At 33.7% G+C, this 26948-nt stretch overlaps 1 protein-coding gene across 1 annotated transcript; it reads left to right on the top strand.

The window, feature by feature from the left end:
• Window positions 1-1157: 1157 nt before the first annotated feature.
• LOC144348138 (uncharacterized) lies at window positions 1158-25760 on the top strand. Its single transcript, XM_085501891.1, has 12 exons — window positions 1158-1281; window positions 4653-4689; window positions 4951-5038; window positions 6495-6620; window positions 7144-8699; window positions 9781-9870; window positions 11157-11301; window positions 15233-15370; window positions 16864-17031; window positions 19121-19246; window positions 20139-20301; window positions 25199-25760. Exons 1-12 carry the CDS (start codon window positions 1227-1229, stop codon window positions 25573-25575), a joined length of 3069 nt encoding a protein of 1022 aa, XP_085358017.1. The 5' UTR covers window positions 1158-1226; the 3' UTR covers window positions 25576-25760.
• The last annotated feature ends 1188 nt before the right edge of the window (window positions 25761-26948 follow it).

The raw sequence follows: 26948 nt of genomic DNA, 5'->3' as shown, positions 1-26948 counted from the left end.
ACGCATTCAATTGCGGAGTAGATTATTTTCCTTGATTCAAGTGAAGCCGGTCTGGCGTATAGTTTAGTATGTGGCGTCTGAATATATTTACATGGCTAATATACCATTACTTACTTTCTTACATTGAATTACTATTTGTTCGATTAAATGCATTTAAATTTACCTAGACGTATAGGTAAATTTGGGCATGTGTAATACGAACTTTCAGTATTTTGTTCATGCCTGAAATAAAAAAAAACAAAACATAACATAAAAAAAAAATTATCAAATTTACATTATTAAAACAATTCATATAATATACCCAAAACATTTAATACTACCCACCGTATCTTTGTAAATACTGCTCTATATGAGAATAAAATCGTTTAAAATTACTTAATAAATGGAAAAAGCAATTGGGAATAACTCCCATGGATTACCTAACAAATAAACAAGATACAGGTCAATTTTTAAGTTGAAATTTTGTTTACGTCGCTGTAAAATAGGATATTTCATGCATTTCCATGACAAATCCCAGGGGAAGCATAGATTTAAATAGAATATTATACCACATATTAGCGGTGTTCTTGATGGTAAATATTTGTGTTATTTTCAATAGATTTTATTTTATTTTAGCTCTTTTAATTCCGTTAAGAAGCCTTGATTGAAGAAGCGCCATCAACGTGGAGAATTGGGTTTGATAAGTTTGGTCAACAGCGCCCTCTCCGACATACTTTGTTCAGCGTGCGGATGACAACCTATGTTATCGACTTTATACCAGACTAATCGACTTTAGTGATGTGCGTACATACGGATTTGATGACATAACTTGTCACTAACGTTATTGTATTACTAGTTCTATGCTGTGTGCTCACCAGAACGATCAATGCGCATGTATTCTTCCAAGATCAATGCATCGTAATATCTTTTGATTTTTCGCATTCTCATGGGGGCCGCCATCTTGGATTAATGTAAACATTCTTTGTATGCACAATTACGACGAGGATATGATGTATACTAGTAGACTGCTGTAGTAGTCGTCGACATTTTTATAATCCACACAGGTGTGGCTTGGCCGTCATCGGCGGCTCTATACCGGGAAACATACCAGTTATCTCCTTTGGCTTTGTTTCCTTTCTGGAGATAACGCGATTCTATGAACACGGTTTCTTTATCTGTGAACTTGTTCAAGTTGTTGAAGTGACTGTGACGTTTGCTGTTTAGACCACAATCCGATTAGAGATAACATGTCGCGTGTACACAATACTGACCACACTGGATTGCAAGCAGTTCGAGCTATTGGTAAGTGAAAAGGAACGCTTTCCCCAAATCGAAAGAATTAATAATAATATATAATTTTATTCAACACGAAAATGTACTACAGAGAGTAATTTTATGGTTGTAAAACAAAAACAGAAATAATACTTCACGCAACTAATATCACAAATAGCACATTAAATACATATAATTATAGAACAAGGAAAAAACATAAGCTAATGTTATTGTTTAGGACAAAGCAAAACTAAAGTACAGTTCACCCCACCAAAATAATAATAAAACATATTGAATAAATGTAACTAAGAATGGAAGAAAAACAACAACATGAAAATTAGTATAACAATAAAACTACTGAGCTACTAAATATGCCATTGCATTAAAACTACCTGCAGACCAATTGGATGGAGTTGCTATGTTCTATCTCTTAAGTTCATACTTGTATGTATGAATTGTGCAGTTTCTATTCCTGCAAAGCTTGTCATAATTAATTGAAATTTTTCTTCTTTATTCATTTTCAAGAAGTCAGATTTTTTGTCCTGTATATATTTAAATAATTTATTACGGGTATGTCATATTTACTGCATCCTATTAAGAAATGGTACACGTCTTCAATTTTATCATCTGTGCAGAGTTTACATATTCTTTCGTTTCTAGGAATTTTCTTTTGTCTGCCAGTCTCAATGAGTAGTTTATGATCAGAAATTCTAAATTTGCAAAATAATCGCCTTAATTTTAAATTTTTTATATCATTTAAATAATTCTCCACATTGAAGGTAGTTTTAAGTTTTCTGTATGAAATTATTTTGTTTGTTGCTCTATTCATTCTGCTGTCATTAAATAATTCCCTTCTCCATGTTTTTACATAATTTTCTCTGAGTACCTCCCCTATCTTCTTCCCATGTTGTTTTGATAATTCTGAAAGATTGTTGTTTTTAGTTATCTATTCTATTCTTTCTACCCATCCTGTTTTCCAAGTTTTTATTTCCATAAAGGCAGTTGCTACAATGTTGGGAGTTACTGGGGATTTTAGTCTCAACCAATATTTTAACATCTGTGTTTTAATTTTGATGTTCAATGGATATCTACCCAGCTCTCCACGAATAGCATTTTTTGTTGAATTTTTGCTGACACCTAAAAGAAATCTACAGAATGCAAACTGTACACTTTCTATAATGTTACTATGTTTTGCTGATTCTTCTCCTCATACTTCACACCCATAATTAATAATTGGTACAATTAATTTATCTAATAAATTCAACACTGTGCTAATTTTATAATATGATAATGTTAATAAAGACTGCTTTAGTGGAAACATAGCTTTCATAGCTTTCTCTTTTAAAGTATTGGATGCAGTTTTGAATTTTCCATTCAGTGTGAAAACTATACCCAGGTAATTAAAACTATCTACTGTGGTAATTTCATTTCCCTCATAAAACACTGACTTCCTATTTAATGTATAATTTCTTTTATTAAATACCATTAATTTAGTTTTATTTAGGCTTACTGATAGTTTCCAAGAATTGCTGTATTTTGCTAGTGCATCTATATTGCACTGCATACCGATATGCAGTTTAGTTTTGGGGTGTTTAGTTCAGGGGGGATGCCATTTGCAGATTTTATTTTTCCGGCAAGTCATTAATGAATAAACTAAATAAAGTTGGACTTATATTGCAGCCTTGTTTTACCCCTATAATTGAATCAAATTTATTTGTGAGCCTTTTATTTGTTTTTACCTTGTGGGATATGGGTATACATATTTTTATGAGGTTGTAAATATTTCCGGTGATACCATATTTTTGCATTTTCTAATATAATCCATCACGCCACATGCTATCGAATGCCTTCTTATAGTCTACGAAGCATGCATACAATGCAATTTTTCACTTTTTGAATTTTTCGAGTATTCTGAGTGAATATACTTATCTACTATAGATTTTAGGATAAATAAACAATCTGTCGACCATCTATTTCCACGGAAACCGAATTGATAAGGAGAGTATAAATTATTTTTCTCTAAATATTTTATTAATCTATTATTTAGTGTGGCAGTGAATAGCTTACCCAAGCAACTGGACAAAGCCACTCCCCTGAAATTGTCTGGGTCTGATCTTGATTCCTTTTTGTGTATTGGTACAATAATGCTACCCTTCCATCCCTTAGGAAATGTTCCTGACTTTAAAACATTATTAAAAACAGCAGTAATTGGTTCCATAAGATAGTTCTTGCCATACTTGTTTAGTTCATTAATTATTTTGTCTTCGCCAGAAGATTTGTTTATTTTTAATTTCTTGACTACGGCTTTTACTTCACCTATGGTATGATAATTGGTTCATTTAGTTCATTATTAATTACATTATTAGTTTCTATCTCCCTAGTTTCATTAATTATTTTATTTTGAAAATCAATGTCATATTTACAGGTTTTACTATTTTTTAAGTTATTTAGATTTTTAAAGTGGTTGTACCACTCATCTGCTTGGATTATGTCATTGTTAGCACTGATACTAGTATCATTCTTTGAAAAGATTTTGAAATTTTTCCAATACTGTTTTGGGTGACTTTCTTGTGATGTAACCGAATCCCATACATTTTGCTTATATTGTTTTCTCTTAATTTTTAGGATTTTATTGTATATCTTTCTTAGTACCATAAATTGGCCACGTATATGGCAGTCTTTTGGGTATTTCTCCACTTGTTTAGTGAATTATCAGCAGCAGTGTTAGGATCAAGTTATTCTCCGACCAGTATTAGGATCAAGTTATTCTCTGACCAGCACTACACTGCGATTTTCAATTTATGATTCTCTCATGAATAAAGCAACAACCGATACCGTAATTCTGTAACTGAAAAAATTATATTGTAATTGACATAGATTTAAGGTTTAGGTTGGTATACTGTATACCTACCTACCTGAAGGCAATGCCAGGTGAGAATCAACATGGGAGAAAAGTTACCTTGGACCTTACTCTATATTGGTACATGTATCTTATGTCTTCCTTTGCTTAGCCTGATAATCCTGGTATTTGTGATGTAGTATACACAGCAATACCACAATTTCCACAATAAGAGTAATGTCTGAACAATATAGAATTACAACTGACCATTATTACAAATTTTTTCAGAAGTTGTAATTAAAAGGCGGCAGTCGTCACGCCGCATCCTGTTCGATATGAGACTCATAGCGACGTTTGATTTCTTTTTTAAATCAATTTTTACATTTCATGTACTTTTATTATTTACTTTATTAATCTGAAAACCTAAAAAGAAATGTTAACTCTTTTTTACGGTATTAATAAAGCATTATTCTATTCTATTCTATACAACGCATGTAAAATACATTGTTTATTTACATGAAATTCGAACACATGCTTTAAGGCCACATTTATTTTTTTACAGGCTCGTCAGTAACAACTTTTTTAGGACCAATTAAAAGGTAATACATGACTTATCTGACTTATATGATATTTACTAGTACCCGGTACATTGATATAAATTGTTGGCAGTGACATCTCAAATGCATTGTGTGCACAGTGGCATACATTTTTTTCAATTCCCATTTTGAAAGTCTGGGTTGTTTTCTTATTTATGTTCTTCATTATTTTTTCAATGATCAGTGTATGATCTAAAAGTCCATGAGATGATCTCATTGATGAATGAATAAAAAAAACACATTCTTTCTGTTTTTACTCTTTAGTTTCAAATGTGTCATTGATGATGAAGATGCTGATAACAATGCCATGGTAACTACTACAATTGATATGATACAATTCTTAGATATAGAGGTGAGTGAAATCATATTAAAATTCTGTACTTAACACTTCATTTGCTGATAGCCTCAGCCAAAATGAATGGGTAAGGGAACAGCATCAGCAGGGGTGTGTTAAATTTACTGTAGTTAAATAGAATATCCTGTGCATACAAAGGATACCTACAAATTTATCATGTCTGTATTTTTGTATAGTTTTGTGGAATGATAGTGCTGCTGAAATGTCCTAAATACTGATATATTGGGATACCAATGACCATAACACTGATGCTAAAATATCTTCTCTGACATAAAACACTGTGCTACACCTCTTTTCCATTCCAAAAATTCAGCAATCTTGACTTTTATTTGAATCATAAACACTCTAAATCTTTGTTGATCATTACATTCAATCAATACTCATTCGCTTAATTAAAGGACCGTATTCATTGCACCACACATGTGCATTGATAAACATTGATTTTCCCACAATGCATTATTTTAATGAAATCACGAGTATCATGATTTTTGTCTTTGGCCCGACTTGCACTAATTACCACTGGTGACTTTTTAGATACCTTCCAATCATCTAAAAAAAATACCCAATTACAGCTCAGTAACATCTCAGTTTGTACACGCTATTCTGCACAACAGTCAAAGTCGCCATCTTTGTTTATATTAGAGACCCATATCCTGTGCATGCTTAATGCAATGACCACCACCCTTTAAATTATTACTGTAAAATCTGTATTAGAAGCTGCGGCTTCTATTAAAATGGTACAATTCAACAGAAGGGATGCGGCTTCTATTAGAGCATCTACACGTATGAGAAATGGTGAATTTTTGGTTCTATATTGTTCAAAAAGAATGGGTGCGACTTATATTAGGGATGCGGCTTCTAATACAATTTTTACGTAGTAGCTATATAAATTACAGAGATGTTTCCATGTTAAAAAAAAATAGTATACTGATATACTGATAATATGATTTAATATAAATCAAATGTAATTTTATGTTTACCTGTGTTTCTATTGGAGATGTATTTCTAATAGAGCAAATATTGGACCCCATATTTTTTTTTTTTTTGTATCAATATTAATTATTATTATACATCTCTGACCGTAACGCCATAAGTTACAGCGTACCGTAACTTTCGTATTTTTGTCCTAACATATTAGGAAATGGGAATTCCAAATATGGAATGATTACGTGCGTAAGCGTCTTCTAATAATACATGTACAAACAAACATAGCTGAGTTTGACTGGATTCAACACAAAGAAGTTTGCTGATTCTGTTCAAAACATTTTGGATTTCCGCTTTCCCATGGTGTATCCTTGGAAGGAAAAAATGTATAAAAATAAGGTTGTTACGAGAATACCTCAAAGTATGCACTCAGACAGTACGCCCACATCGACCTCCGCTGTGCGCTGTAACCTCATAGTATTATTCAGTTTACAAGTGAAATAATTTGATATTTATTTTCTGATCTTAGCATCCAGTGGGTCAGCTGTTTAATTCCACATGTCAGTCACATCACAGTACATATGGTACTGGTACAACCACCTTAGCATGTATGGCTGCATTCTTGTGTAAAGCAGTTAGTGATTTACTACATCAGGTTAGTATCATTCAGTAGGCATTGGGAAGGTTTTCTAATTGGCTGCTTGACTCTTTGGAAGACACAATTTTGACTTAGAACAACAAATGAATGTTTAGGGTAACTCTTTCGTCATATTATTTATGGTATTTATTCATTCATAGTAAACATTATAATATTACTGATTAAAATCAATGTACGATAATATTAATATCACAATAGAGAAATTATTGCATGTGATTCTAAAATGAAACTTGAAAATGTTATTGAGTGGATCAGTCACATTAGTTAAAATGTTGATAAAATAGGGGGTTGCACTACTGTGTTATGACTACAAAAGGAGACTGCACGTTATGTGATATTATGAGGTAACCTACAATGTATGTTTAAAATGAATTATTAATATGCTAATTAATTTTGACACATGATTTGTTTGTTTTTTTGGTTACAAGTCTATTACCAGATCACACATGTCCATAACAGTTTTTCCAAGATGGACATTCCTGTTATACAATAGCATACAGTGTTTTCAATTCCATTTTAGGGCATCCCTATTCCTGTTATAATACACATGATGGGGGAGTATCTTGAGACGTGTATTACAGAGATTGGAAAACTCTCCATTCCAGTCGAATTACTCATCCAATCAAGAGCTGAATATCAGGGTAATCAAGTGGAAACTGGCCATAATGATGATACAGTTCATTTACATAGTAATGTGGATTTCAAAGAGATAGAATTCAAATCAGTCTCATTAATAGAAGAAACTGCATTTGAGAATAAATTGACTAAGACAGAGTCGTCATGTGCTGATGATGGTCATGATGATATTTCCTGGTATTTTGATGGAATCGTCCCAGATCCTCCTGCTTTTCCACAGATTCTAGATATTCCACACCTTGCCTCTGAAGAGAGAAGTTTACAAACAAATCTTACTTGTCATGAAAATGATATCAAAGGAGTTGAAAATAGCTTTGGAAGCCATGATGTCTCGTTGCCCCCTAAATTGCCAGAGATTCCAGAACTGCTGTTTCCTTTGAATATCACACCTGCGACATCTACCAACAAAAACTGGGATGAAACAGCTTGTAGAAGAGAAGTTGAAAAACAACAACTTACCTTGGAAGTTTCAGTTGTCACTTCACCAGGGGAAACAAACGCAATGGTCAAGGATAAAGCAAAACAAGATGACTCAGATGATGAGTTTGGCTGGTGCTTTGAAAATGACAATTTGGATAATGAAAATAAAATTACGGAAAGTATGGAAAGCAAGGATCTCAATGATATGACTTTAAAGCAAAATAGTGTTCAACAATTGAGAAGTGAGACTGAGACAACATTATCCATGTCACATAGTTGTCAGGAAACTGTCAATACAACATTACTATCTCAGGTAGAACAGTACAATGACTTGTCAGTAAATAACATGCAGTCTCACCGAATTAACAGAATTGAAAATTTTGAAAAATTACTAACTGAAAGACTTCATGAGAAAAGTCTTAACAAGGTTGTACAAGCACACAATTGTAGTCGACACTTTGTTTCCATAAAAGGGATTGTTGAGGTAAAAAATGTAGAGGGAGGAAATTGCGTTCGGGAAAAGGATACTGATGATGCGATGATACAAGTAGAAGAGAAAAAAGATGAGACTTTGAAGCTATACCTTGAAGTGACTGAACCTGGAAAACAGATAAAAGGTTTAGAACAATCTATTAGAAATCCAGACAATAGTGATGCAAACAGGTTTCCTGGAAACATGCTAAATAATAGTAGATATTCCCATAGTATGGAATGCAGTGTGAATGAGCACATGGAAAATGAGTGCATTACTAATACAGATAATCAAAAGGAGGGTAGAAAAAAATGTACTTCTGAGGAGAATCAAGAATTTGATAGACGAACCCACATGTCAAGTGGGGTGGATAAATATGAACAACTGGAGAGGGCATTGATTGAAAGGGCATGTGAGAGGGTCAGACCATCTCTAGCTCAAGTTCACCAAAGAAGTCGTCATTTTATGGATGATGAATTGGATGTTGAACTTAAATCAAATGATGAGAAAAAGAAACATCGGGTTATCACTGATATTGAAGATCTTTGGTAAGTATTTGCATACTTTATCATGTTTTCTTTGGTTATATTTATTGTGTATTTTTGTTTTGATAATTTTAACTGAAATTACACAAACATATAGACGGAATAATACATCCATTAAATGGATTTATGAATGAATAATTATTTTTGTCTAAAATAAAATTGAATTCTATTTTTAACTCCACTGTCATACAGTTGAACATAGCTATTCATATTACTACATGTATTTTACATTTTTCTTAAAACCATTAGCCATATGATTTTAACACTCTCTGGGACAGTAATTTGGGTAGTTCTTCCCTGGATTTTTTCATTTTTAGACAACTACTTTATTTTTCTAATTTTAATTTTAATGAAATACTTTTAAAAATACTGTTTTAGGCTTGTTGTAAACAGCTAACCCAATTGCTGTGATATTTTATATATAGGTTTTTTAATTGATTTTCTTTCAGATTAGTTCATTTTGTGTTGATATTTCCTATCCAACTTCTTCTATTTCATTCCTTTGGATCAAATTGCTTTCCGATTATGCTCTGCAAACAGTAGAGCTATATCAGTCGACATGCTGCTTGTTTTAGTAGTTGAATTCTGAGGGAGTTTTCAGGAACAAATGAAAAAACATCAAGGTGCATTGAAGCATCTGAATATGGCAGTTTCTTGCTTACTTTTTCTTGGGGGTTTAATCAATTGTCAACAATTCTGACAAAAAATCTGCAATCTCAGTAGAGAGATTGAAGAATGAACAATATTATCCAGCGATAGTTTTTTGAGATGTCTGATTAGTTTTCCCAACCACTAAACCCCAAACTGTGAAATAGTTAAAAGGAAGTTCTAAATAAATTACAATACTGTAGACTCCTTTTTTTCGCTTGGAATTTACTTCGCTGGAGGGATGATTCCGTGAGAATAAAATCCAGCGAATATACTTTTTTTCCTATATTTCACATTAAACTGATCAAAAATCAGTGAAAATAAATTCCATACAAAACGCCCAAAAAGCCTTTTGAGCAAAAAATAAAGTATTCCACAGTAAATACAAATATCACTTGGTGGTAAGGGATTAACATGGTCATATTTTTCATATCAGCGATGGATTGAGTCATGGTCATCCAGAGATGATGAGTTTAGCATGTGATGTGTACAGACGTCAAATGAATGAAGTAACTAGTGATAAGAGGTGAGTATTCAACACATATACCATATTTTCTTCATAGCTGTGCCTCTAATATATGTTGTTTGCTTGCCCACAGTTATTTGTACTTTTTCTAACATATTATTTATAATGTCAATACTTGGTTTGTACTTAACGGTAATTTATATCCCATATTTGGTTCACCTGTTGAAGCCTTGACCTTGACCATTAAATTATACTTCCCTTACAACCACATATGTATACATATACTACTTTTGAGACTGCTCCTTTGTGAGTAAAATATTATACGAAAACTTTAGAATAGTAGACACTGTGCAATATTGTTGTCAATGAAATGTGTGCATGAAAAATTGAGAACATCCCTCATATTATTACATTGACTGATTTTTAGATTATTTGTAGTACTTTTTTGTGATACTTCGTCCTTACAGTGTAGATCTCATGCCACCAATTAGTTTATCTTCTTTCGTAACCCTCAAATCTTATAGTTGTTGTTAGCCAATGTTTTTTTATTCACTGCCGCAGTGCGTTTTATCTGAAATGCAATGTATTAGGGCAATTATCTCACTTGTTAGAGTTGTGTGTGTAGCTTTGTTTATTGCACAAGTACTGGTGACCTGTGGATCTGGCCAACCCTTTGATTAGACACTTCAAAACTGGCTGCGTCTCTGAGAATATTGAAGACTGACAAATCAGTGTGTTTTGTTTACATCCATTTTGTAGGAGTTTGAGCTGGCAAACATTTGTTTTACTGGCCAGAATTCTGTTACATACATGTGATCATAACAAATTAAAACAATATTTTGATCTTTGTAACTCTCTTTCTTGGAGAAACATACCCAAATGCCAACATTGTTGTCAGTGAAGTTCTAATTAGTGGTATGAACCTGTATGTATTATCACACGTCTCTGGTGAAATATGGAAAGGATTTTCGATGTTTGACCAAAGGTAGCATTATTCAATGACATAGGGGCAGCATTATTCAATGACATAGGGGCAGCATTATTCAATGACATAGGGGCAGCATTATTCAATGACATAGGGGCAGCATTATTCAATGACATAGGGGCAGCATTATTCAATGACATAGGGGCAGCATTATTCAATGACATAGGGGCAGCATTATTCAATGACATAGGGGCAGCATTATTCAATGACATAGGGGCAGCATTATTCAATGACATAGGGGCAGCATTATTCAATGACATAGGGGCAGCATTATTCAATGACATGCTGAATACCAAGATACAAATACACCACAATATCACAATTTTTTTTATGTTGTTATGTTTAAATACTTTCTTTATAGGTTTGATTTAAATACAGTGAATACCTGCTGTATTATTGGACCATCCGTTAATGACTGTCGTGTTGAAGAAGGATTAATAATTGAAGTACAGTATGATTATCTACAATATATACATGATGTTAGTCACCTACAACACAATACACTGGTAAGATTATCTACAATATATACATGATGTTAGTCAGCTACAACACAATACACTGGTAAGATTATCTACAATATATACATGATGTTAGTCAGCTACAACACAATACACTGGTAAGATTATCTACAATATATACATGTTAGTCAGCTACAACACAATACACTGGTAAGATTATCTACAATATATACATGATGTTAGTCAGCTACAACACAATACACTGGTAAGATTATCTACAATATATACATGTTAGTCAGCTACAACACAATACACTGGTGAGATTATCTACAATATATACATGATGTTAGTCAGCTACAACACAATACACTGGTGAGATTATCAACAATATATGCATGATGTTAGTCAGCTACAACACAATACACTGGTAAGATTATCTACAATATATACATGATGTTAGTCAGCTACAACACAATACACTGGTAAGATTATCTACTATATATACATGATGTTAGTCAGCTACTACACAATACACTGGTGAGATTATCTAAATATATACATGATGTTAGTCAGCTACAACACAATACACTGATAAGATTATCTACAATATATACATGATGTTAGTCAGCTACAACACAATACACTGGTAAGATTATCTACAATATATACATGATGTTAGTCAGCTACAACACAATACACTGGTAAGATTATCTACAATATATACATGATGTTAGTCAGCTACAACACAATACACTGGTAAGATTATCTACAATATATACATGATGTTAGTCAGCTACAACACAATACACTGGTAAGATTATCTACAATATATACATGATGTTAGTCAGCTACTACACAATACACTGGTGAGATTATCTAAATATATAGATGATGTTAGTCAGCTACAACACAATACACTGGTAAGATTATCTACTATATATACATGATGTTAGTCAGCTACTACACAATACACTGGTGAGATTATCTAAATATATACATGATGTTAGTCAGCTACAACACAATACACTGATAAGATTATCTACAATATATACATGATGTTAGTCAGCTACAACACAATACACTGGTAAGATTATCTACAATATATACATGATGTTAGTCAGCTACAACACAATACACTGGTAAGATTATCTACAATATATACATGATGTTAGTCAGCTACAACACAATACACTGGTAAGATTATCTACAATATATACATGATGTTAGTCAGCTACAACACAATACACTGGTAAGATTATCTACAATATATACATGATGTTAGTCAGCTACTACACAATACACTGGTGAGATTATCTAAATATATACATGATGTTAGTCAGCTACAACACAATACACTGGTGAGATTATCAACAATATATGCATGATGTTAGTCAGCTACAACACAATACACTGGTAAGATTATCTACAATATATACATGATGTTAGTCAGCTACAACACAATACACTGGTAAGATTATCTACTATATATACATGATGTTAGTCAGCTACTACACAATACACTGGTGAGATTATCTAAATATATACATGATGTTAGTCAGCTACAACACAATACACTGGTGAGATTATCAACAATATATACATGATGTTAGTCAGCTACAACACAATACACTGGTAAGATTATCTACAATATATACATGATGTTAGTCAGCTACAACACAATACACTGGTAAGATTATCTACAATATATACATGATGTTAGTCAGCTACAACACAATACACTGGTAAGATTATCTACAATATATATATGATGTTAGTCAGCTACAACACAATACACTGGTAAGATTATCTACAATATATACATGATGTTAGTCAGCTACAACACAATACACTGGTAAGATTATCTACAATATTTACATGATGTTAGTCAGCTACAACACAATACACTGGTAAGATTATCTACAATATTTACATGATGTTAGCTACAACAAAATACACTGGTGAGATTATCTAAATATATACATGATGTTAGTCAGCTACAACACAATACACTGGCAAGATTATCAACAATATATACATGATGTTAGTCAGCTACAACACAATACACTGGTAAGATTATCTACAATATATACATGATATTAGTCAGCTACAACACAATACACTGGTAAGATTATCTACAATATATACATGATGTTAGTCAGCTACAACACAATACACTGGTAAGATTATCTACAATATTTACATGATGTTAGTCAGCTACAACACAATACACTGGTAAGATTATCTACAATATATACATGATGTTAGTCAGCTACAACACAATACACTGGTAAGATTATCTACAATATATACATGATGTTAGTCAGCTACAACACAATACACTGGTAAGATTATCTACAATATTTACATGATGTTAGTCAGCTACAACACAATACACTGGTAAGATTATCTACAATATTTACATGATGTTAGTCAGCTACAACACAATACACTGGTAAGATTATCTACAATATATACATGATGTTAGTCAGCTACAACACAATACACTGGTAAGATTATCTACAATATATACATGATGTTAGTCAGCTACAACACAATACACTGGTAAGATTATCTACAATATATACATGATGTTAGTCAGCTACAACACAATACACTGGTAAGATTATCTACAATATTTACATGATGTTAGTCAGCTACAACACAATACACTGGTAAGATTATCTACAATATTTACATGATGTTAGTCAGCTACAACACAATACACTGGTAAGATTATCTACAATATATACATGATGTTACTCAGCTACAACACAATACACTGGTAAGATTATCTACAATATTTACATGATGTTAGTCAGCTACAACACAATACACTGGTAAGATTATCTACAATATATACATGATGTTAGTCAGCTACAACACAATACACTGGTAAGATTATCTACAATATATACATGATGTTAGTCAGCTACAACACAATACACTGGTAAGATTATCTACAATATATACATGATGTTAGTCAGCTACAACACAATACACTGGTGAGATTATCTATAATATATACATGATGTTAGTCAGCTACAACACAATACACTGGTAAGATTATCTACAATATATACATGATGTTAGTCAGCTACAACACAATACACTGGTAAGATTATCTACAATATATACATGATGTTAGTCAGCTACAACACAATACAATACACTGGTAAGATTATCTACAATATATACATGATGTTAGTCAGCTACAACACAATACACTGGTGAGATTATCTACAATATATACATGATGTTAGTCAGCTACAACACAATACACTGGTGAGATTATCTACAATATTTACATGATGTTAGTCAGCTACAACACAATACACTGGTAAGATTATCTACAATATATACATGATGTTAGTCAGCTACAACACAATACACTGGTAAGATTATCAACAATATATACATGTTAGTCAGCTACAACACAATACACTGGTGAGATTATCTACAATATATACATGATGTTAGTCAGCTACAACACAATACACTGGTAAGATTATCTACAATATATACATGATGTTAGTCAGCTACAACACAATACACTGGTAAGATTATCTACAATATATACATGTTAGTCAGCTACAACACAATACACTGGTAAGATTATCTACAATATATACATGATGTTAGTCAGCTACAACACAATACACTGGTAAGATTATCTACAATATATACATGATGTTAGTCAGCTACAACACAATACACTGGTAAGATTATCTACAATATATACATGATGTTAGTCAGCTACAACACAATACACTGGTGAGATTATCTACAATATATACATGATGTTAGTCAGCTACAACACAATACACTGGTAAGATTATCTACAATATATACATGTTAGTCAGCTACAACACAATACACTGGTAAGATTATCTACAATACATACATGATGTTAGTCAGCTACAACACAATACACTGCTTACTCTACAGTACCCCTGATTATTTGTTCTGATGAAACTTATAGCTAATCAATGGTGACATCAAACCTGCATTCCGGCATCTTGGACATAAAGAATCGGTCACAGTATCCCATATACGCCATTTCTCAGATTTACCTATCAAAACTTCTTGGCTTGATAGTGTCACAGGAATTCTGTCTCAGGTAAGGATTTTGTATCAGATTTAATATCATGTGTACATTATCTATAAGATTTATCAGTCAAATATTTTGGTTTATTGACTCCCGTGTGCGAAGCACAAAAAGGGAGCCGTTGCAGTTAGTGTGTCTCTGTGTGTGTGTGTGTGTGTCTGTCTGTGTGTGTGTCTGTTCCACTGATATCTTGAGAACCATACATTGATTTTTGATGAAACTTGGTGCATAGATGCTCTGGCCAATGCGCAGATTTGATTAGATTCATGTAAAAATCTATGCATATTAATTACCTAATTTGCATGATAATTAGCTGATTTTTAGCTGTTCCATGATTGTTCCACTGATATCTGAAGAACCACTTATTGGATTTTGATGAAACTTGGCACATAGATGCTCTGAACTAATGCACAGATTTGATTAGTTTTGGGTGAAAATCTGTGCAATATTAATTACCTAATTTGCATAATGATTAATCAATTTTTGGCTTTTACACTGATATCTCAAGTACTAATCATCACATTTCAATAGAACTTGGTACATAGATATCATAGGACACTGCACAGACCTGATAGTTTTTAAGGTAATATCAGCACATAATTAATTAATTTTCAGCTTTTGATATTTCAAGTAGTAATCATCACATTTCAATAAAACTTGGTACATAGTTACTTAAGGACTGTGCAGAGACCTGATTAGTTTTGGGTTAAATATTTGTACATATTAATTAATTAATCACCTTATCAGCATAAATAGTTAATTTTCAGCTTTTCACCTGATAACTCATGTAATGATCATCATATTTCAATGAGACTTGCTACATAGATCCTCTAGGACTATGCACAGACCTGATTAGTTTTAGAGTAAATAATTGTGGATATCAATTACCTATCAATTAACACTGATATCTCAATTACTGATCATCACATTTGAATAAAATTTGGTACATAAATGCTCTAGAACAATAGACAGGCTCTATTTATTTTGGGTTGAAATTTGTTCATATTAATTCTCTAATAATAATTTATATTTTTTTTGTTCTAATCACATTTCAATGAAACTTGGTACATAGATATTACATTACGCAGGCCTTATTAGTTTCACACTCAAATCTGTTCGTTTCAGTTACCTGATTTGCATAATTAGTTTTCTGCTATTCCATCAATAAGTACAAGTAATTTTGAATTAATTTTTAATGTGTCTTCAATACTCTCAGAACATGGGAGTTCTTTCTAAGCTTTCTTTGATTATTTATATTATTGTTTAACTTGTTTAATGAGGGATAAAAAAAAGTCAGTTGGCACTTATCTCTACTGTCATTAAATTATTTCCAAAAAGTTACATAAAAGTACAATGAAAGTACACAGGTTGGACAGACAGAACCTAAACTAATACTCACTGTGAATTAATAGTTCAAACAATTAGGAAATTGCCTTTCATGAAGAATTTATTATAATTGTTTTGAGTGAACATTGTTTTATACTTACTCAATATTTAATTTTCAGCTTAATATTGGTGTACTTATACTGAAGGGTGCAATTGATGACGTCTTGATGGATTACTGTATGGTTAATGGTATTGTTGTACTACAGAATATTAAATATCATGCACTACAAACCTTAGCTGTCAGCACTAGTGCTAATATATTGACATATATTACTGATGCTACCAAGGTGGGGTGTTATTATTATTTTAGTGTGTTTAATTTTTGGAGGGAGGGAGGATGAATGCCATATATATACTCCTTGAGTGAGAGAATTGCCATTTATTGATTGAGATAATAGAATGGAATGACACTAAAAATCCAGTAATCGTATTAGTTAATTATTCTTGGCTACAACTGTAGATACTCTAAAACCAGGCCTGCTGGATTAATGATGTGTTTGACATGCTTTAAAGTGCCTGTGTAATGGTTGCTATTTTGATACATAAATATTATTAATTTTTATGTTTCTAAGCATGAATTATTTTTTTTAAGTGAAAAAATGTGTTTTAAACTCAATCTACGGCAACTTTATTTTTGTGTATTTTAAAACAAGGCTCCTCATTAGCTTCTTATTTGCATACAGAAATTCCCCTTGTGACGTCAGAAGGGGAAGTCACATGGCACCTTGCATTGCCGATACGTGTAAATAAGGCAAATTTCTTGTGCAGTTTTCTTGTCTTTGACTAAATTTTCACTTATGTACTTGTTCGTCGAGGAGGAATGGACCATAATGAACACATTGTATCAATTTTTGTTGCATGGGGTTGAGTTAGATGCGAAATATGCCCGTTCTGGTGTAGCTAGTCACCGTGATCGTCACCGGCGCACGTTTGTACACTATCGCTGGACAAAATAGAATTTTTTAGGCATGTCACTACACTGTTGTATTCCATCGATCGTCTGAGTAAAACTTTCAAAATTAAAATAAAAGAGAACGTATTTTGACATTCTAAACATTAGACTATAGTGATCACTATAAAATAATTAAAAAAACGACAAATCACAGTTACTAAATAAATGACAGCCGCATGGAAATAAATTGAAATTTTGTTGAAATAGGTGAACGCGTTGGGTCACAACGAGGGCAAGTGCATTAAAAGTGGCGTTTAATTGGATAACAAAAATAATCAAGATCGACACAGTTAGCGTGATCCATGGCGTGATTGTCATAATTATTACATCATATTAAAACTTTATTTGATGGAAACACATTGACCAAGCCCGGATTCTTATTTTATAAATTATTACGCAGATCAAGCTGCAAGCATGGAGGTAAAAAAAGAACGAAGGTGTGAATTCGACATTCAACACCAATCACCAAACAATTCAGAAACTTTTAGCCTTCGAAAATGAAAACAATTAGCAGTGTGTAAGGGCTGTGTAATTTCCTGTTTGTCGTTTTCGTGTCACTGTCAAAATTATTGCTATCTTTTACTTAACAGGGACTAAATGGTCTCTATAAAACGAAAAAGTCAACTCATTTGAAATACTTGCCGGACATCTCTCTCTCTCTTCTGAAATCTGCCTCGGTGATCATGGTCTGGAATCTATTTCTTTCAAAAGTGTTGCGCCAGGTTTATGTTGTCGGCGTTTCTCTTTAAACCTCGTTGTTTTTTCATGGGCGAGAACAGTTTCTCCAAAAAAAAAGAATCTGAGGTTAAGTGGCTTTCGACCACTTCAAAATCGATTAGAAACGTGTGAATACTTACACTATGACTGTACGTTTCACTGCAACTGCCCACAACACAACATCTAAAACCCTCTCTCAAAAAAATTAAATAGACAAAAAAAAAAAAAAAAAAAAAAAGGCTGACCTAAAAATGTATATCGTTTAAAAGTATACTGAATGACCAGTGTTATTACGGCTCAGGTGTATGACTTTCTCTCACATTTTGGCATTTGGTGGCGCACTTTCGAGGAGAGTCGGAAATCCGGAAACAGTCGACCGTTTCAGGATAGGTGGGCATGGCTACAACACGAGAAATATCCCAAATTTACTTGATACGAGTAATCATTTTCGGCAAAAAAATCAATAACTGCCCATTTCAGTGAGACACAGATCTAAAATAGGAAACGTGAGGGTGGGCATTGCACAAGCACTTTAAGGATGTAGTGGATATTCTACTTACTCTACTTCCAGTGAATGTATCTTTCATCATATCATTCAATTGTTCATAATTGATGCAGAATTGGTAACTGATGCATACCTGAGAATTATGTGCACTCTCATTAAATTTATTTGCTTTTAAATCAGAAACTTCTGATTGTTTACATAGGAAGATATTGGACATCTTGTCACTATGGAATGCTGGGAATCTGGGTGGACACCTATGACCGGGGTGAAGACTCATACTCTGAAGAGGTCTGCATATGTGAAATTAGTGACTGAACAGTTAATGCAGGTATCAATATTTTTATGCCAAGTCATTATAGATAAACTATAATCTTTCTTTAAAAGGATATATCACGGATATGCCGAAATCAAAAATGTTTAGAACAGAACTTCTTTGTATGGAGTCTGGTCAAACTCTGGCGGCAGCCATGTTTATTTTTATTATAAGAGGATGCTTATGCACGTAATCATCCATATTTGGAATTCACATTTCCTAATATGGTAGGATGAAAATATCCCGTAAAATATCGCAAAATGACAGCACACTGTAACTTATGGTGTTACGGTGACAGATGTTTAATAATATACTTTATTCTATTGATTGTTGTTCATAGAAAAGGAGTTGGAAATAGTGATGTAGAAAACAAATCTTGTCTTTCCCCTTGACTGCAAAATTAATTGTTTCCTTCACAGGTCATAACAATTCTAAAATGAATACAATAAATATCGCGAATTCTAATGAAAATAAAACATACATATAATATAAATAAGAATTTACATTGTTAGTTTATGAATTTTTAAATATATACATAAACAATAAAACAAAATGAATAATACACAAATTTCAATACTATAACACTAAATTTTCAAATTATAATCGAAAAGTTTATCAAATACTAGTATTTGGCAATTTAATAAATAAATAAAAGGTGTGGAAGGTGCATCCCACAATTGAAAGTTATCATACAAAACAATATTTGTCAGCATCAATAATATTTTGTTTCAGTGTGTTGCATATGTGATTCCAAGCAATGCATTCTATTTGACAAAACCCAAACCAAATTATTGTAATTGATTAATTAACTCAGGAAAACAACAGACAAATGTATAATTCTGTTTGAGATTTTGAAGACCCATAGCCAGAGAGCAGTTTATTATGATTTAACTTTTCTTGCGTGTAGACTGTGGTGCTGTGTGCTCCATGCATTGCTGCTATGACTGGTATGCAAGAGTCACTTAACACATGTCTGCACAGATTACAACATTGCATCAAAGCGGGTCTAGTTATACCTGGAGGTGGTGTACCAGAACTGATAGTCATACAGTGTTTACAGGCATTAACAGGTGGGTTTACTAGAACTAATAGTCGTACAGGGTTTACAGGCATTAACAGGTGGGTTTACTAGAACTGATAGTCGTACAGGGTTTACAGTCATTAACAGGTGGGTTTACTAGAACTAATAGTCATACAGTGTTTACAGACATTAACAGGTGGGTTTACTAGAACTGATAGTCATACAGTGTTTACAGGCATTAATAGGTGGGTTTACTAGAACTAATAGTCATACAGTGTTTACAGGCATTAACAGGTGGGTTTACTAGAACTAATAGTCATACAGTGTTTACAGGCATTAACAGGTGGGTTTACTAGAACTAATAGTCGTACAGGGTTTACAGTCATTAACAGGTGGGTTTACTAGAACTGATAGTCATACAGTGTTTACAGGCATTAACAGGTGGGTTTACTAGAACTAATAGTCATACAGTGTTTACAGGCATTAACAGGTGGGTTTACTAGAACTAATAGTCGTACAAGGTTTACAGTCATTAACAGGTGGGTTTACTAGAACTGATAGTCATACAGTGTTTACAGGTATTAACAGGTGGGTTTACTAGAACTAATAGTCGTACAGGGCTTACAGTCATTAACAGGTGGGTTTACTAGAGCTGATAGTCATACAGTGTTTACAGGCATTAACAGGTGGGTTTACTAGAACTAATAGTCATACAGTGTTTACAGGCATTAACAGGTGGGTTTACTAGAACTAATAGTCATACAGTGTTTACAGACATTAACAGGTGGGTTTACTAGAACTGATAGTCATACAGTGTTTACAGATATTAACAGGTGGGTTTACTAGAACTGATAGCCATACAGTGTTTACAGCCATTAACAGGTGGGTTTACTAGAACTGATAGTCATACAGTGTTTACAGGCATTGACAGGTGGGTTTACTAGAACTGATAGCCATACAGTGTTTACAGGCATTAACAGGTGGGTTTACTAGAACTGATAGTCATACAGTGTTTACAGGCATTAACAGGTGGGTTTACTAGAACTAATAGTCGTACAGGGCTTACAGTCATTAACAGGTGGGTTTACTAGAGCTGATAGTCATACAGTGTTTACAGGCATTAACAGGTGGGTTTACTAGAACTAATAGTCATACAGTGTTTACAGGCATTAACAGGTGGGTTTACTAGAACTAATAGTCATACAGTGTTTACAGACATTAACAGGTGGGTTTACTAGAACTAATAGTCATACAGTGTTTACAGGCATTAACAGGTGGGTTTACTAGAACTAATAGTCGTACAGGGTTTACAGTCATTAACAGGTGGGTTTACTAGAACTGATAGTCATACAGTGTTTACAGGCATTAACAGGTGGGTTTACTAGAACTAATAGTCATACAGTGTTTACAGGCATTAACAGGTGGGTTTACTAGAACTAATAGTCGTACAAGGTTTACAGTCATTAACAGGTGGGTTTACTAGAACTGATAGTCATACAGTGTTTACAGGCATTAACAGGTGGGTTTACTAGAACTAATAGTCGTACAGGGCTTACAGTCATTAACAGGTGGGTTTACTAGAGCTGATAGTCATACAGTGTTTACAGGCATTAACAGGTGGGTTTACTAGAACTAATAGTCATACAGTGTTTACAGGCATTAACAGGTGGGTTTACTAGAACTAATAGTCATACAGTGTTTACAGACATTAACAGGTGGGTTTACTAGAACTGATAGTCATACAGTGTTTACAGATATTAACAGGTGGGTTTACTAGAACTGATAGCCATACAGTGTTTACAGCCATTAACAGGTGGGTTTACTAGAACTGATAGTCATACAGTGTTTACAGGCATTGACAGGTGGGTTTACTAGAACTGATAGCCATACAGTGTTTACAGCCATTAACAGGTGGGTTTACTAGAACTAATAGTCGTACAAGGTTTACAGTCATTAACAGGTGGGTTTACTAGAACTGATAGTCATACAGTGTTTACAGGCATTAACAGGTGGGTTTACTAGAACTGATAGTCATACAGTGTTTACAGGCATTAACAGGTGGGTTTACTAGAACTAATAGTCGTACAGGGCTTACAGTCATTAACAGGTGGGTTTACTAGAGCTGATAGTCATACAGTGTTTACAGGCATTAACAGGTGGGTTTACTAGAACTAATAGTCATACAGTGTTTACAGGCATTAACAGGTGGGTTTACTAGAACTAATAGTCATACAGTATTTACAGACATTAACAGGTGGGTTTACTAGAACTGATAGTCATACAGTGTTTACAGGCATTAATAGGTGGGTTTACTAGAACTAATAGTCATACAGGGTTTACAGTCATTAACAGGTGGGTTTACTAGAACTAATAGTCATACAGTGTTTACAGACATTAACAGGTGGGTTTACTAGAACTGATAGTCATACAGTGTTTACAGGCATTAACATGTGGGTTTACTAGAACTGATAGTCGTACAGGGTTTACAGTCATTAACAGGTGGGTTTACTAGAACTAATAGTCATACAGTGTTTACAGACATTAACAGGTGGGTTTACTAGAACTGATAGTCATACAGTGTTTTCAGGCATTAATAGGTGGGTTTACTAGAACTAATAGTCATACAGGGTTTACAGTCATTAACAGGTGGGTTTACTAGAACTAATAGTCATACAGGGTTTACAGTCATTAACAGGTGGGTTTACTAGAACTAATAGTCATACAGTGTTTACAGGCATTAACAGGTGGGTTTACTGGAATTGATGGTCATACAGTGTTTACAGGCATTAACAGGTGGGTTACTAGAACTGATAGTCATACAGTGTTTACAGGCATTAACAGGTGGGTTTACTAGAACTAATAGTCGTACAGGGTTTACAGGCATTAACAGGTGGGTTTACTGGAACTGATGGTCATACAGTGTTTACAGGCATTAACAGGTGGGTTTACTGGAACTGATGGTCATACAGTGTTTACAGGCATTAACAGGTGGGTTTACTAGAACCGATAGTCATACAGTGTTTACAGCCATTAACAGGTGGGTTTACTAGAACTGATAGTCATACAGTGTTTACAGGCATTAACAGGTGGGTTTACTAGAACTGATAGTCGTACAAGGTTTACAGTCATTAACAGGTGGGTTTACTAGAACTGATAGTCATACAGTGTTTACAGGCATTAACAGGTGGGTTTACTAGATCTAATAGTCATACAGTGTTTACAGGCATTAACAGGTGGGTTTACTGGAACTGATGGTCATACAGTGTTTACAGGCATTAACAGGTGGGTTTACTGGAACTGATGGTCATACAGTGTTTACAGGCATTAACAGGTGGGTTTACTGGAACTGATGGTCATACAGTGTTTACAGGCATTAACAGGTGGGTTTACTGGAACTGATAGTCATACAGTGTTTACAGGCATTAACAGGTGGGTTTACTAGAACTGATAGTCATACAGTGTTTACAGGCATTAACAGGTGGGTTTACTAGAACTGATAGTTATACAGTGTTTACAGGCATTAACAGGTGGGTTTACTGGAACTGATGGTCATACAGTGTTTACAGGCATTAACAGGTGGGTTACTAGAACTGATAGTCATACAGTGTTTACAGGCATTAACAGGTGGGTTTACTAGAACTGATAGTCATACAGTGTTTACAGGCATTAACAGGTGGGTTACTAGAACTAATAGTCATACAGTGTTTACAGGCATTAACAACTGGGTTTACTAGAACCGATGGTCATACAGTGTTTACAGGCATTAACAGTTGGGTTTACTAGAACTGATAGTTATACAGTGTTTACAGGCATTAACATGTGGGTTTACTAGAACTGATAGTCATACAGTGTTTACAGGCATTAACAGGTGGGTTTACTAGAACTGATAGTCATACAGTGTTTACATGCATTAACAGGTGGGTTTACTGGAACTGATGGTCATACAGTGTTTACAGGCATTAACAGGTGGGTTTACTAGAACTGATAGTTATACAGTGTTTACTGGCATTAACAGGTGGGTTTACTAGAACTGATAGTCATACAGTATTTACAGGCATTAACAGGTGGGTTTACTAGAACTGATAGTCATACAGTGTTTACAGGCATTAACAGGTGGGTTTACTAGAACTGATGATCATACAGTGTTTACATGCATTAACAGGTGGGTTTACTAGAACTGATAGTCATACAGTGTTTACAGGCATTAACAGGTGGGTTTACTAGAACTGATGATCATACAGTGTTTACAGGCATTAACAGGTGGGTTTACTAGAACTGATGGTCATACAGTGTTTACAGACATTAACAGGTGGGTTTACTAGAACTGATGGTCATACAGTGTTTACAGACATTAACAGGTGGGTTTACTCGAATTGGTAGTCATACAGTGTTTACAGGCATTAACAGGTGGGTTTACTAGAACTGATAGTCATACAGTGTTTACAGGCATTAACAGGTGGGTTTACTAGAGCTGATAGTCATACAGTGTTTACTGGCATTAACAGGTGGGTTTACTAGAACTGATAGTCATACAGTGTTTACAGGCATTAACAGGTGGGTTTACTAGAACTGATAGTCATACAGTGTTTACAGATATTAACAGGTGGGATTACTAGAACTGATAGTCATACAGTGTTAACATGCATTAACAGGTGGGTTTACAAGAACTGATAGTCATACAATGGCATTAACAGGTGTGTTTTTTTTATTGTTGACCTTTGACTGACTAGTGGCCAAAAACAATATTTGAACATGTCATTATCATTTCTCATGCATCCGTGAAAATGATCTGTTATTGGCTGCACATCTGTTTCTTCTGTGATATAATTCAAAATGGCTCTCTGGTGGCCATGTTGGTTTTATTTATAAGTGTTCTTAAATAATAATTCAGACAAATCAAAACAGGGACTATCTCATTTACAAATTTGCTTATTTCCTACTTTCAGAATCTTCCAATACAACTGTAATTCCATTTGAACATGTCTATGAAGCACCTATACGCGAAGCTCTACAGTCTGTGTTTCATGAGTACCTGCACACAGCCATGTGGAACTCAGCAAGATATGGCAGCAGTACCCAAATTATTGAAGTTATTGACATGAGCTTAAAATCAGCTGATCCACTGTATTGTATTCCATCCCCAGACAGTAGTAGTGAAGATGTCAATGTATATGACAATTACAATGTTAAAGTAGAGTCCTGGAGAAGTGCCTGGAGTTTAGTACAGTTGATTTTACTGAGTGATATGCAAATTATTACTGGTGTTGATAAGGCTAAGAATGTCACTATGTCTTCTGGGGACAAACTTTTAGGATTATTATAGTTTGGAATTACAGAAGCTTAAGTGGTAAATCTTATCTTCAGTTTATGGGGGTAGTTCTTTAGTGGTTTTAGAATTCAACCACTTATAGCAATATATGTATATAGCATATAGTGAATTTTAGTTACATTAATATCAATGTAATGAGTTGTGTATTTGAAGAAAAATATATTTATTTTTATACCTAATATATTTGTATAATTGTTTTTTTTGAAATAATATAGATGAGTGTGATTTTGATTGCACAGCTGCCTGTCTCAGAAAGGACTAGCCTCCTGTTTGGGTTCACTTTTAAAGGGATGTTCAGGGTGCTTAGCATTTCGTTAGTCCTCTTTCGGATGAGTCATATCTAACACATGCCTGGACCAATCAAGTTTAAACTTCCCACACACATCAGAAATTATATATTGGACATACATATTAGTTTCATGATTTGATTCAAAACGACTAATTGGCAGCCATTTTAATGCCAAAAATGTCTCAAAATCACATATATTCACATTTTCGAAATCTTATCTCAGTCGTGCATGGACACTCGTTGAAAATAATTGGACTTTGTTGTATGTCATTTTATATTGCAAATTAGGTTCATTTTAAAAAATGCAGTTCCTAATCTATATATTCGACATGCGTGGAACGATTAACTTGACAATGCATCAGACGAAATATCAGATAAACCCAAATTCATTTTTTTTCACCATCAAATCCAAAATGGCTCACTGGCCATATTTCATACATGCCTGGGCCATACATACATCGTTCGAGGCATACAATGGTGTTCATAATAGGATAGCACATACATGTAAAATTAACACATCTAGTAATGTTTATATACAAATAATCAACGATGAGCCAGTCAAATATATTTCCCACTATGCATTGCAGGGACTGAAAAGTCGTGCTTTAATTCTAGAATGTTGAAATATAGAGATGCAGAATATCTACTACACTCACTTGACTGTTTTTCACATGTCTGTTGCTTTGTGTCTCATGATTGTTTAACATTAAAATGATTGACATTTGTATCTGATCGTCGAATGAGTACTTGTCCATATTGAGATATATTGCTCTGGAACAGCATTAATTGAAACAAAATCAGCCATTTTGAATACATGTATATATATAACATGATGTATAATGAATATATAAAATTTGAATATAATCAGTCAAAGCATTTAAGAGATATGGCTCTAGATGCCCAATCATTAAAACAAAATGGCCGCCAGTCAGCCATTTTGAATCGGATCTGAAAAATAAAATGATGTGCATCAGGAATCCGTAATGTCTAATGTATGTGCCAAGTTTGAACAAAATTCATCCATAAATGCCAGAAATGCTTGATATTTGATGATTTTTTAGCACAAAAATGGCCACCA

Source organism: Saccoglossus kowalevskii, chromosome 7, assembly GCF_978046115.1.
Source record: "Saccoglossus kowalevskii chromosome 7, keSacKowa6.1, whole genome shotgun sequence".
Taxonomy (NCBI): domain Eukaryota; kingdom Metazoa; phylum Hemichordata; class Enteropneusta; family Harrimaniidae; genus Saccoglossus; species Saccoglossus kowalevskii.
Note: the sequence above shows the minus strand (reverse complement) of the source record. Positions and strands in the feature narration are given on the sequence as shown.